Source organism: Crocodylus porosus, unplaced genomic scaffold (assembly GCF_001723895.1).
Source record: "Crocodylus porosus isolate Cpor-Errol unplaced genomic scaffold, CroPor_comp1, whole genome shotgun sequence".
Classification (NCBI taxonomy): domain Eukaryota; kingdom Metazoa; phylum Chordata; order Crocodylia; family Crocodylidae; genus Crocodylus; species Crocodylus porosus.
The window spans coordinates 4,674,518-4,688,579 of record NW_017728926.1 but is presented as its reverse complement, the minus strand read 5'-3'; the positions used below and the strand labels follow the sequence as shown (position 1 = coordinate 4,688,579).

Here is a 14,062-nt window from a genome sequence, read left to right as displayed (position 1 = left end):
ACGCTGTTAAATGGGCAGCAGATGCCCTCAGTCTCAGCCTGAAGAATATCTGGCTCTTGCAAATCAGGGCAATGCCACTAGGAAAACTTGCTATCCAAGAGTCACATCACCACTCACGTGGAAACGCAGCTTCTCTGTGGCCAGCCTAGTATTCTGGTAAACAGATTACATGCACTACCTAAAGTCCACACAGTGCTTCACCCAGCAAGGCCCTGATCCAGAAAAAGCACTTAAGGCGCAGGCCTCACAGACCTACTGCCTTGGCCTGGCATGCTTTGTTGGCAGAGGGCCCGAGTGCTTAGTGGGCTACAGCACTAAGTCTGATAGAGTTCTGCTATAAAAGCATTAGCCAGTGCAACTGGCTATGGGTGTCAGCTACTTGGCATGTGCCATCATGGATGGACTGACACGTGCTGCACAAGTTAATATGATTTCACTAAGCACTTGGACCTCCAGCTGCCAAGCTCATCCAAACTACAACCCCAGTGGCTGGCTGATGTGGAGCTTGGATATCCCCACTCTACAAATTCCACGGAGGCTTGGGAGTTTGCTTCCTCAAAGGCAAGTCTTTGTTCCTCAGGACAAGGACAAGGGACATCCTGGATTAAAGAGCAAATGTATGCTGCTCTTACCTTGCTGGCAGGTGGCTCCTGTCCATCCAGCTGCACAGAGACACTGTCCACTCGTGGGGTCGCAGGAGGCATTGTTGAAGCAGCTGCATAACTGACTGCAGTTCTCTCCATATCTGTTATCCTGACAGGCTGCAGGGAAGCAGACACAAGCATAGCAACTGGGCCACAGGCATTAGTAATACAATCCAGAGTTTTTCTAGGGATTCAAGAATGCAGTTGGTATGGAGAAGTACCAGCAAACACACCAACAAAGATGTTATGAGGAGGGCTGGCTAGTGGCCAGCGAGAGAGCCCATTCAAGTGTGCGTTTGGCTGTGGATTCACGTGTGAGTGATGGAGGAAGAGAGAGTAAGATAACTACTTTATATGGGAAAATAACAACCTTGTTTTATCATGTGGCTGTAGCTTATAGCTACAGCTTTTATTTTCCCCTCATATTTTTTCACGTTATCTAATCTATCAGGAAGCTGTTTTCACTGATATCCCCAAACCCCATTGCTATGTGCAATTCTGGGCTCCTAAATACAGCCATTCAAAATGTTTGGAGTTAAGCAGACATCACTTGCCAAAAGACACCCTGCGACTGAGAGCCTGCTTCAGATAAACACAATTCCACTCCAGGGCCAAAGTGCTGCTAGAGGACTTTGGGCTCCAAGACTTGGTTAATGATCTTGCAACAACATATTCTCTGTTGAGGTTTGTGCTTTTCCCTGTTGGCAGTCATGCTGGATGCAGCACAAAGGCTGACCATCTTGACACTTACATCTCCAGTGCTGACTGGAGCCTGGCAGTAAAAGGCAAATGTAAAAACATATGTCAAAAATGAGAAAATCTAATTCTGCACTTCCAAGGATTCCCTGGGCTTGGGACATAGGAAGTCTCAGGGTGACAGGGCTCCCGCTCCACAGCTGGCACAGCTGTTCTTGGCATCACATCAGAAAGCATAAAAATAAGAATGGAGACAAGTGATCAAAATAGGAAAAGTCTGATGGAAACATCAAGCAGACACTGCCAATGTAAGCAAGTGATCCAGAGAGACAGCTTGGTGGCTGATATCTGCTCCCAAGCTACCCAAGACCCCCTCTTCCCACTCCTGCTTAGGCAGCACATTGCGAATAAAAGATTTAATTACTGCAAGATTTATGTCAAGCTCTTGATTACTTTGGCACGAGTGACAGCACTTACTGATGGGAAGGCAACAGCGACACTTCGTGTGTCACAGACAAACAGCCCTGTATTTTTCGCTCCCCAGTGTTTGTTCTCCTAGAGTAAGTGGTTAACAAGCTGCTAGTGCTTCATGCAAAGGTTTGAAACATGCTCGTGCAGTGACAACTCCTTCCTGGGCAAAATCCAGATGGAGCAATTACCATTAGTCAGTGTAAATTTCCCCAGTTTCAATCTTATATGGGTTTCTCTGTCTCTCACATGAGCATGCACACACACACACACACACACACTTTGTCTATAACCCCTACATGCTGCCTCTCAATGCATTGTGAATCTCAAGCCTGAATAACTGGGAAGTGAGGAAAGCTGGGCTAAGCCCCTAGCCTGGGGTACGGACACATGTAACAGCTATATGACACCAATGTAAGCTGCTTTTAGGAACTTGTGTCTTCATGCTTCTGTAGTGATACAAATGTGACCAAAACCACTGCCATGTTATACCCTGTTTAATTTGCTAGAGAAGCGTGCAGACATAACAGTTAAATAGTAAGAGCTGATGTGCATAACCTTGGACTTACTCTGGTTACAGCTCAGGCCAAGCCAGCCTGCTGGACATGTGCAGCGCCCTGTCACGTGATCACAGTGGGCTCCATTCAGACACGGGCAGGTTTCCCGACACTCAAATCCATAAAACCCATCGGGGCAGGCTGCAGAAAAAGAAATACCCTGAAAATTTGCATGAATGTCAGTCTGTACAAAAGGGTTGGGCAGGTCCCAGGGCAAGGGCCAAGGCACAGAACACATCAGTTTGCTAGTGCAGTGCTGATTTCTGGGGTCTGTAGCATTTTGGGGAGTCATATGTTATGCATGAACTGCCCTAGGAAACAAGATTAGTTTCCTAATATTAATAGGAACCCATGACAGCTAACCCATGTGTATCCTGGAGAATGAAGCACTTCTGACTGGTCTGAGCATGGGACCAGGAGCTTGGGCTCTGCTCCTTCCTCTAACTCAGTGGAGCCAACCTTCCTTGGCAGGCATACCACATATTAGCTCTGCTGCACCCTCCCCAAGTGCCACTTCATTCCCCTTCCCCTGCCCAATCTACTGTTTCACTTTCTACTTCCTGCCCTGTACTCCCTTGCTTGATTTCCTGCTCTGTTTTCTGCTTCTTGCCCTGCCTACTGTTGTGCTGCCTGTCCCCTCCCCAATCTGCTGCATGCCACATGCTGAGGCTGCCCAAGCCACTTGTGGTACTTATGCTATGGGTTGGCCACCCTTGCTCTGACTGCCTCTCTGCCTGTGGGCAATGTGAGACCTATTAACCCCTTTGGGTTTATCATGACACCAAGACTTATGCTGCCTCTTTGCACAGGGGGGATTTACCCATTTGTCAGCTGGGAGGAGCCATTCACCTGCTCTGTGCCTCAGTTCTCCCACTGAAATACAGCAGATAGCACCCTGTGAAGGGGTGAAGCCTCTTGCTTCTGGGGACCCTGGAAGTCCTTGGCAGGAAGCCATCATGTAAACATTAGGCTTTACAATGTTATTATCCTCATTAGCAGAGCTGGGGTGCCGAGGGAATGTTTGTTCTCGTGCATTCAGCTTTATGGTTTGACCTACCTGTACAGCAAACCCTGACTTCAGGGTTCACTGGTAGCATATATTTTGCATTTCCTAAAAACTTCACATACCCTCCTTCCACTTTTCTGCCAGACACAAAGGGATCCAGTTGGCATGGGAACACAGCCAAGTCTAGGGCTTTAGTGGCTTCTTACCTCTGGCTGAGAAACAGGCTCATCTTTTGCCTCCTAGAACTATGTGACTGCTGGCAGGCTCAGAGCACAAAAAGGCACTCACTTCCTTCCCCTATGGTGTCTATCATAAATCTACAGCCGAGGCAGCAGCTGGCACCTGGCATCCCTGCTGTAAGGATAGCAGGGCATTCTCACATGGTTTTCACTCAACAGGGTCTCATGCAATACCTGCTGTCAAACTCAAGCTTGGAGGCTGGCAGTAAAACCTTACGCTGAACTGAAAACTCCTTGTGTCTCACTCAGCTCAGGACTAAATGTGTTTATTTGAGTGTTTCTCAAGCAAACCAAGGGTTCTTACCGTGCTCACAAAAGGTGCCTCTCCAGCCAGGGCTGCATGTACATGCCCCACTGACATGATCACACATGGCTCCATTGTCGCACTGACAGCGGTGTCGACAGTTCAACCCAAACCATCCTTCAGGACACTCTAGGAAATATAAAACAACCAGAGTTGGCCGGTGCCCTTCCCATCACAGCTATCAGACCATTGGCTCCAGCCTTGGCAAAGTGACTGTACATGGAAGTTGCTACTGTGAGAGCTGCTTGTCTGAAACCAACTGGTGGTCTCTGGCTCACCCCTTGGGGAACAAGTATCTGCATCCCCACACCATCCATTACCACTGGCACTATCCACAAGGATTAGGGGGAAGACTGGGCACAGAAAAAGAACAAAGTGCCATCAGCTTGGCTTGCTATTCTCTCCACTTTCAGTGCAGTAGAGAAGCAAAGGCCTTCAGTACCCAGTCTCTACTGTCTCCTCCCCCACCTACCAGCAATTACCAGAATGGCCTAGTGACAACACTCACTCTGGTCACAGTGGGGGCCCATGTAGCCAGCTTCACAGATGCACTGCCCTGTCACCACATTGCAGCTCCCATCACTGTTGCTGCAGTTGCAAGTGTTGGCACAGTCTAGGCCCCAGTGGCCAGCATCACAGGCTGAAACAGAGGAAAGGACACATCCTCATGGCACTACCCTTGTCACTTCACTTCCCTCATTGACAAGGACTGTGGGGTCTGGGAATAAGGTGGGGAAGGGGGTTCTTCTCTCTCACGTCTGCAGTCCCATCAGTGAAGATCCCTGGACAGAGTCCTCAGACTGTGGGAAGATCTAAAGAGCATAGGTGGTGTATTAAGAAGACACTGCCCAACAGCATTTTGACAGGGTCTGGAACACAAACTGTACCGTATTCAGAAAGGGGGATGAGAGGGATGTGGATAAGCAGGTATAGGCTTACAGGTACCAGAGGTGAAAGGCTCAAAGGGACATTCCCTGGCAGAGGCACAGCACAGACAAGACAAATGAAGGTGAGGGTGATTAGCTGCAGACAGCTCAATGCATAAAGCAGTTTGCAGCTGTCTTTGCAACAGGCCACAAGACATAGAGGGTACGGTACCTCTTCTACAGTTATACCCAGTCCAGCCTGGGGCACAGCTGCATTTCCCTGTCATGGGGTGGCAGTGACCGTCGTTCCCACAGCTGCATCTCATCTGGCAGCCCTGTCCAAACCAGCCAGCAGGACACACTGCAAGGGTGGAAATACAACACATGCAAGCTGCTGCTATGCAATGGTGTAGGGCTTATGTGTTACACACACTTATTTTCAAGGGGGTTCTGGAACACATGCACTGGCATTTGCTGCAACTGTCTACTTCCCAAACCCTGCCTGCCCAAGCCTAGGGCCTCCCTCCTGGGCCAACAGGGCATAAGGTCAGCATTCCCTCTGGCATCAGCACATCCAATAGGTTGGACAATAAAAAAGATCAAGCTGCTCACCTGTGGGCATTTAGGCTTTTTGCTCAAGGTGGTAACCACATTGCAAAGCACCTCTCTGAGCCGATCAATGGGGCCCAGAAACTGACTCTCTGTGTGATGCTGAGCCAAATGCATGACCCCTTTGTGCCATAGTTTCCAGGTGTGATTAAGACACCTCTGGTATCTTGTAGAATCAAAGATGTGTAGGACTGGAGGAGACCAGGGAAGGAGATATGAGGCTGTTCAGGCATGCTTTGCACCCCTGGCATAAAAGTACAGTAGCACTAGATCACTGTATCAGATCCTCCAGGCCTAGGTCATACAATTCCTCGTCCACTCCAGTGCAGCTCATTCACCAGGACACGCTAAGAACATGGATGGACTGACGGCACTTACTGTCTTGACAACGGCTGCCCCTATATCCAGGTGGGCACAGGCAGGCACCAGTAGCAGGGTCACAGCTGGCGCTGTTTTCACACTCAGGACAGATCTCCTGGCAGCCAACTCCCCAGTGGCCATCAGGGCAGACTGAAACGTATATAAAGAAGCAAAAAGGAAGTCAAGTCAGAATTTGTGTACAACTCATAGGGCACAAGGTACAAGTGATGGGTGGAAGCTTGGCAGCCGCACAGCTGAAGCACTCTGGGGATTCACAGAGCAGTTGCATTTCTCTGCACAGGCCACTTCCAGAGAGCTGCTGAGGGTCCCAGTAGGGGTGGTCACTAAAAGCAACTAGGGTGGGCACCCTTTGTCACAAGAAAGGTGCTCAAAGCCCTTGTTCAGCCTGTTTTGCCACTTCTTCTGCCTGCTACAGCTGCTCATCATACCAGTACTCAGAAATAATAGCTGCAAATCACAGAATCATAGAAATTAGGGTTGGAAGGGACTTCAGGAAGCCATCCAGTTTAACCCCCTGCTCAAAGCAGAACCATCCCCAACTAGATCATCCCAGCCAAAGCTTTGTCTAGACACGCCCTGAAAACTTCCAAGGATGCAAGCAGGTGATACAGCAGCTCTACAAAGGGAAGTTTTAAAACATGAGGGCTTTTCCTCCCCTTTCCTCTCTCCCAGGTGCCTGGGGAGGCCCTTCAAACTCATTTGCTTTCAGTGATACTGGCCACTTCGTAGTGCTTTGTTGTTTTTCACTTCCAAGCTTTTCCTTTATATCCAGGAATTCTCAGGAAACCTGAATCCACAAGCAAGTAATGACAAAGCAAAAGCACCTAAGAAGATGAGGCTGCATATGAGGCTTTCTGCTCCTGCACCCAGAGCTCAGCAACATCTTAGGCCAAGGGAGGAAGGGAAATGTATAACAAGTGAATGCCAGTGTTAAACTCACAGAGCTAACCTGAGAAGGCCTCTTCTCCCTCCTGATGCACTCCTTCCAGGGCTTTGAACAATGTGACTGCAACAAAGCACATGCTGGAAAATATACCTGTTTGATTTGAGTGTATTCTTCCAGATATTCCAGCCCCAGGGTGCCTGCACACCTTGCACACCCTGCCACAGGACTATTTGATTGTGTTATTATGACTTAAGTGAACCTTGTGCTCTTATGATCTGGAGTTGTCTCCTTTCCCATATGTGGGGCTGGGAAGTGAGTGCACCCATCAGAGCTGCTGCTGTGGTCAGCTACATTTATGACAGTGGAGTCTCTACAAATACCATTATACTGGGCTGTTCCCATCTGTCTGGAATGCTGCTCCCATCTCGGCCAAAAACATCCTCTCTGCTTCTGTAGCACCAGGGAAGCCAAACCATTCCACACTGGGATTAGAGAGACATGCATTGTCTCCGAAATGCTCAGTGACATTATCTCCCACACAGGACCATAAGAAACACTAATCAATTCCTGAGCTGACTTCCTGAGTTTACTTTGTTCAGTACATGCATTGGGCACTGCCAGCCTGTTTTCCTGACCCAAGTTTCCTTGAATTGCTTCTCATACTAGACAGGAACAGAACATTTTACAGCACACGCAGATCTTAGTCTCTCACTGCTCCACCAAGCCATGAATTTCACACAGTACCTCTTCAGAAAGAGCAGAGGGAATGCAGGGGGACTTGCCAGAGACTGCACAGTGACTGATTCCAGCCACATCCACTAACATAGAACAGGATCTTCTCTAGCATCTTGGAGATGTCACCCTACCATGCTGCATCTCTGGTAGTGAACACTAATGATGCAGCAGCTGGGCCTGTAAGCACCAAGCAACTGAAGCACAGCATCAAACACTCAATGGACAAACCATAAGCAGGGTCTGTGCTTCTTGACCTTGTCAGGGCCTTTCTGTAAGCACTTTCTGCAGGATGCTGACTACTATCCATTCTCTGAGGCCAACCGGGACTGTAAAAGTGCATCACTGTACAAATGGACAGCTAAACACTTCCTTTTCTTGTGCACTGAAATACATTCATTTGCTTGCACACTTTATACAAAACTCGCACTCCTAAGCCTCCATGGAGGGTAAGAGACCTGAGGGCTGCATGTCCTTTTAAGGGCGGGAGGCCATACCCTCTCGGTTCCACTCACCTCTAGAGCTTTCTGAGAGTCAGGATAGAGACAGCAACTCAGGTAGGCTCAAGCAAGCAGGAGGGAAGAACTAGCATTGAATAGCTCTCTGCAGAGGGCAGGGATGTGTCTGAGTAGAGAAAAGCCTACCAGTCTGGTCCTGGAAAGAAGCCTGCCAGGTCTGGGAGGTAAAGCCAAGGGCCCTGGTAAGCCTGGGCAAAGGTGGTCCATAAAGCTTCTGAGCACTACAGAGAAAGCCTGGGAAAGGAGCCCTGAGAAGGTTTTGGCAGATATATAGGGGGTGTAGGTCGGAGCCATGTTGGTTTAAGGACATAGGCAGACAAGGTTCTTTGGGTGAAACTGATATCTTTTATTAGACCAACTTAAATAGTTGGAGAACAATTTTTAAGCAAGCTTTTGGATTCAAAAACTGTCTTGCTTAAAAATTGTTTTCCAACTATTTAAGTTGTGGAGTCAGTCCTGAGGAGGGCAGCGTGGGGAGCTAGCAAGCTGTAGAGCTGTAGAGCCAGGAAAGACAAGGGTCACGCATGGGGCCACAGGAACTAACTGGAGATGTAAGGGACTCCTGTGGACAATGGGAGTGGTGCAACCTGCCTGATGACATCCGGACCATAGTGGATTCTTCTCAGGAACAACTGATAGATACCTGAGTGCTATTCTGATTTCACTCCACAGTTCTGGCTCTTAACTCATGCTGGTAAGTTCTGAACTGCTCCTTGGTAAGGAACAATGTTTCTGGCAAATGATCTCCATGCACGCATGTGTACTGCTAGACAAAAAACTTTGCTCAGAAATTCTGGAATGCGCAATCCCTTCCAAAAAGCTGAGAAGTGCTCATGCTGGGACAAATGTCTTTGCCCAATGGATCCCCAGTCCTTCTGATGGCTGAAAGAAGCCACAGTCAGAACATATATAAAATGTTCTACATTCCTGCATGTTCCTTACATCCAAGAGCTTTACTGAGCAGTAAGAGATTTAAGTATGACTAATCTCTCCCAGCTGCTGTAATATCCCACAAAAATGTAAACTTTTAGCTTTCTTTTCACTGGGGGGTCTTTTGTTTTTCACCACTTAAAGGATCAGATGGTGAGAGCAATAAAAAATACATGCCTGAAACAGAAAAACTCCTTTGCTTTGCTTTGCTTTGCTTTGCGTCACTAAAAGCCTAGAGTGCGACAGCTAGAAACCCAAATCACTGCTTAGCCCCTTAAGAAATGTTTTACACATTATTCTGGGGTGGCCGGTTTGAACTACCTGTATCTTGTACCCTGAAATAAAGATGCAGAGTGTGAGTATGACTTCCATGGAAAAGAAGCTCCTGGAAGAGATTAGCATTAGAATGTAACAAAAATAAAAGAAATACAAATCAGAAATAAATCAGAAATGCAAGACTGTCTTGACTTTCTCTCTTTCCCGTAGTTTTCTTACCTCTGCCACAGTCATGTCCTGTCTTGCCAGGCAGGCAGCGGCACTTCCCAGTGGCTTGATCACAAGGAGAACTCCCACAGGAGCAGGACTGCAAACAGTTAACACCAAACTTCCCTTCAGGGCATCCTGCATTTAAAATAACAGAGCAGACACCCCACATCACCCTGATGCATTCCTCAACAGGAAGGATCTTGGCCAGTGGCAGCTCAGATCCATGCCATCGCCAAGGCATCACATGTCTACATCTTAACACTGTGGGCCAAAGTGTAGCTGTATCCCACAAGTTCAGAGGGGAAGCAGTGCCCTCAAGCCCAGAGCTGCGGTGCCTGGATAGCAGGCTGCTGAAGAGCACTGGGCAATGGAACAAGACAGACCCCACCAATGCTGCTGAAGGTATCGGAGAAAGCAGGCATCAGCGGGCATGGGTGCAACTACTCAACTACACACTCCAGTCCCCACCCCTCAAGTAGGGGCCTGTGCTATGGAGGCAGCACAGACATTTCCCAGAACCACAGCCTCTGTTTCTTGTGTGAAAACAGCTTCTGTTGCTTGCATAGCCCACATCTACCTCTTCAGGTAAGACTGCTGAGTAAATGGCATCTGATGCCAAACTTGACTGTAGGGTTTGGATCAGAGAGACCTAGATAAATTGGAGGATTGGACCAAAGGAAATCTCATGAGGTTCAATAAGGAAAACTGCAAAGTCCTGCACTTAGGACTGAAAAATCCCATGCACCAGTATAGCCTAGGGACTGATTGGCTGGGCGGCAGCTCTGTAGAAAATGCCATAAGAGGCACTGCATTAGTTTGATCTCGTTCACCCAACATCTGTCTAGATTGAGACCTTCAGAGAGGCTTTTTGGTGCTTTTATCTAATAGTTGATTGAGTCAGATAAAAGTGCCAAAAAGCCTGGTTGAAGTACTCAATCCACATAGATGCTGGGGAGCTGGGTCAAACTAATACTCTTCCTTTTCCGGTACAGCATCATCCTTTTTCCCCTCCACGTCTGCCAGCAGCTGTAGAGCTATACGAGCTATATTGCTTTAGCTATGGCCCTGAATTAAACCCGGCTAAAGTTGGAGTGGCATGGCTAAAGAAGTTACACTGTAACATCTCACATCAGTACCCTTCCTTCGGAAGAAAAAAAGAGAGATCCCATCCCATTCATTGCTCCAGACATCAGTAAAGGATTGGGGAAAGGATGTCCATGTGCCTCTTTCCCTGTTTGTCTTTCTATAGTAGTGAAGAGGTGGCCCTGTCCATAAGGGACAGCTGAACTCAAAGCAAAGCCAAGAAGTGTTGAGCATCAGAGAAATAAGCAGTTTTCATTTCCTCCACTTGCTGTGTGAGAAGGAGGATGACATATGAAGACTTGGCTCTGCCTTTTTTTTAAAAGCCAAGTCCCACGCAGGCTGAGTGCCTTCAAAACGAAGACCCTTCATATCCTACTTGAGTCTCTGCTGAGAGCTCCAGGCTTCTAGTGCTTTTGCTCATAGGCCCCAGGATTTCTTTAGAGTCAGAGTTATAAACACATGGATGATCTCACAGGATGGAGGAAGAAAGCTCCTCCTTTCACAGATTTAAAGCGACATGACAGAGTTTTCTGGTGTTCCTCCTCTCTGTTAATTGGAGGCAGATGTTGATCTTCACCCTCTAATGGTTTCCAGACAAACAAGAATCAAGAGCCTGCTATTTCTATAGAAATATTTGTGTTATTTCCTGTGACTCTTCTCCATGGGCTTCAGTTCCTTTCCTATTCTTTGGAAAAAAACACTCAGTTGAGACTGCCATTCCCTTGAGGCAGCCCGGTGACTCTGGAGACAGCACAATCCTCTGCCACGTGGAAGACCTGACCTCTGGAAGGACTTCTGCATCCAAGGTTGTTGGATGCTGGGAACCTGGTGGGGAAGCATAAATGAGGCTGAGGTTCCCTGTATTTCTCCCCAACAGACTCACAAAGCTCTTCTAGGATGTGTCTTGGCAAAAAAGCATGTACAAAAGTTAACATAAATTTGCGTAAGGTGTGAAGTCAAAGCATGTAAGTTAGCAATACCCAGAAAAGGGCATTGGCATTACGCAAGGATAAAAGGTTGCAGGCAGATTATACAAATCCCGCAACCAAAGGGCAGCCTATAAGACAAAGAGGGCAGGAGGATTCCTGAGAATCTGGTGGCACCAGCATTTGGTCTTTCCATTGGAAGTTTCCTCAGTTAGGATGGGGGGGCACAACCATTACACTGACAGTCAGTCAGTGTTGGGCAAGTCTCGCATGGCTCAGCAGCTCAAGTCAGATGTGCAAACCAAAGGTCAGATTTTTCCTGCAGATGGGTGTCAGATGCAAAGTTTGGATGAGACCATCCCAATGTCTGAGGTGTGCTCAGAGCCAGGCTTCATTCCAATTTTCTAAGATCTTTTATTTGGGCTAGAAATCTTACAAGAATGGGATCAAGATTTCTAGTGCCCACTGCCTCCAGTTTGATGTCATTAACCCCACATGAACGTTTCTCACTTTTTTTAACAAAGCCAACTCTCCTAAACAGAACCAGGAAGAACATGGAAAAAAAAGCATTAGTAGAGAAGAAAACCAGAAGACAGAACTATGAACCTCAAAAAAGTTCAGTTTGACTTGGTTCACATCCTAGGTAAAAATATGTCTGGGCTGCAGGAGTTCTGAGTTTACCTTCCTTTTCTTTTTCTTTTCTTTTTTTCTGTTGCAGCTCAGAATGACTTAATCACAATTAAGCCACTCAGCTTGTTGCTGCCAGTGAACGGAGCTGCAGAGAACAGAGCACTGCTTGCAGTGCCAGTGTTGCCTACCAAGGAAGGCCTACTGTCATTTGCTGTCTCTGAGAAGCAAGATTGATGTCAAAGTACAACCCTTTGACTTGCTTCACTGGATCATTTTGCTGTAAATCTATAGCTTGTGCTCTCTCAGACTGAGCTAATGGGTTACTTCTGCTATGCTAATAAGGTAATTGGTGCTATTCATTTAATTATACCAGGATTCTTTTTTTGCTGAACTAGGGGTGGATGGAGTGTCTGGGGGAGTGAACAAAGCACAAGGCAAAAACCAACTGGTGATTACAGTAAGAACTCAGACATTGAATATCTGTAAGGAGCCAAGGCCACTGTTACAGCACGAGGGGAAACCAATGGGACAGAGCTGTATTCTGCTGGACACAACTGAGCTAAGGCCAGTTGCATTAGAGTTAGCAGCCAGAAGAAAGCCCAGGGAAGGACTTCCGGTCAGCTGAGCCAAATACAATTGAGGTGGGCAGGCTGCTCATGGAGTGGATGGGCCACATGTGGAGCTGGTCATGAGCCCCTGACCCAGAAGGGATGGAGCCCAGAGAGATATCAGCTCCATTCTGGAGCCAGGGCAGGCAGTCTGGCCCAGGCTGTGCTACTGGAAGGAGTTTCTGGCACAGAGATGAGTCAGTGGGAACCTTGAGTAGGTCCAGGAGGGCAAGAGCTGGAGAGAGGCTAGCCAAGCAGAATAAGAGCCTGGAGAAAGGCAGCCAGTAACAATAGAAAATACTGGGGTTTGGATTGCTGTAGGCTGATAAAGACTGGAGGTTTTGGATTGTGGCTACAGGGGAGGTGGAGGCCCCACCGTAGGGCAAATGCCAGCAGGAAAAGTGCCAGCAGGGCACAAAACAATTTTGGTAGCAGACTGCAGGTCCACAGAGACTAACAGTACCAAGCTTCTGGCTCAGTCAGTTAGGTGCAACCAGAATCACTCCAAGACTGGGAGGCAGCCTCCCAATTAATATACTCCAAGGTGTGGCAAGCAGGGTGACAAGGGAGTACACACTGGGGGGGTTGCAGTGGGGCAGCATTAGGGTGGCCACTAGGGTTGCCACAGCCACCCTCAGAGGCCAGTTCTGCTACAGTAGCAGAGAAAGTGCTGAACAATGTGCAGCTCTTCACTTCACAGAAAGTGCCACGAGTTATAGTGATGCCCCCCACCCCTGACCCAACAGACATTCCCTCTTGGGTTGCAGGGGCGGGGGAGGGGGAGGTATTGAGCTCCACTTTCATGTCTGCAGCCTCTGTCCCCTAGCCCACCCCTTGCCCCCACACCAGCTCTGGTGCTGTCTGCATGATGGGAGGGGTGGAAAGGACAGGGTGGATCTCTATGCTGGGGTTTGTTCAACTTGACTGAGGGTGTGTGGATTGGAGCCCCCCTGCCTCGGGGGGGGGCTCCAATCCACCTGCCCCCACCCCTCCTCTGGCACAGGCTGGGCAAACCTGAGCCCAGAGCTCCATTCCCTTCCTTTCACCTCCTCTCATCATCCAAATGGCACCAGGGGAAGGGGTGGGCTGCATCAGCCCAGCCCCAATCAGACCAAAGTTAATGAAGGCGCTCCACTCTGGAGTGTCTTCATCTGAACTTTCGTGTAATGAGGGTTAATTTTTCATACAATTGGGCACTTTTAAAGTGCTCTGCAGCCATGCACTTCTGTCAGGGCACGCCTATAGAGCACTTTCAAGGAACCGATTGCATGACAAATGTCACTTCCATCAGTGCCCAAAGTGTTTCCAGTACTGTGGGGTTCTCTTCCTTCTCCGAGGATGACAGCATGTGGATATACCCCACTGGCTTTCATTAACTGAAATGGGACACCAAACAAAACAGCCCCTCATTTGGGGACCAAAGCTGAGGCTGGAAAAAACTCTTTTTCAAATAAGAACATCAGCAATACTATGCAGGGTCAGACCAATGGTCC

General features: G+C 48.2%; 1 protein-coding gene across 3 annotated transcripts in view; it reads right to left on the bottom strand.

The window, feature by feature from the left end:
• The window catches only part of MEGF6 (multiple EGF like domains 6), a 313,131-nt gene that overhangs the window by 24,066 nt on the left and 275,003 nt on the right, over positions 1 to 14,062 (bottom strand). For all 3 annotated transcript variants that reach the window (XM_019541243.1, XM_019541244.1, XM_019541245.1), the window contains 7 exons: positions 9,332 to 9,457; positions 5,768 to 5,899; positions 5,013 to 5,141; positions 4,423 to 4,554; positions 3,915 to 4,043; positions 2,378 to 2,506; positions 633 to 761 (listed from right to left, as the gene is read on the bottom strand). In XM_019541243.1, coding sequence (XP_019396788.1) covers positions 633 to 761; positions 2,378 to 2,506; positions 3,915 to 4,043; positions 4,423 to 4,554; positions 5,013 to 5,141; positions 5,768 to 5,899; positions 9,332 to 9,457 — 906 coding nt within the window. The remainder of the gene's footprint in view (positions 1 to 632; positions 762 to 2,377; positions 2,507 to 3,914; positions 4,044 to 4,422; positions 4,555 to 5,012; positions 5,142 to 5,767; positions 5,900 to 9,331; positions 9,458 to 14,062) is intronic.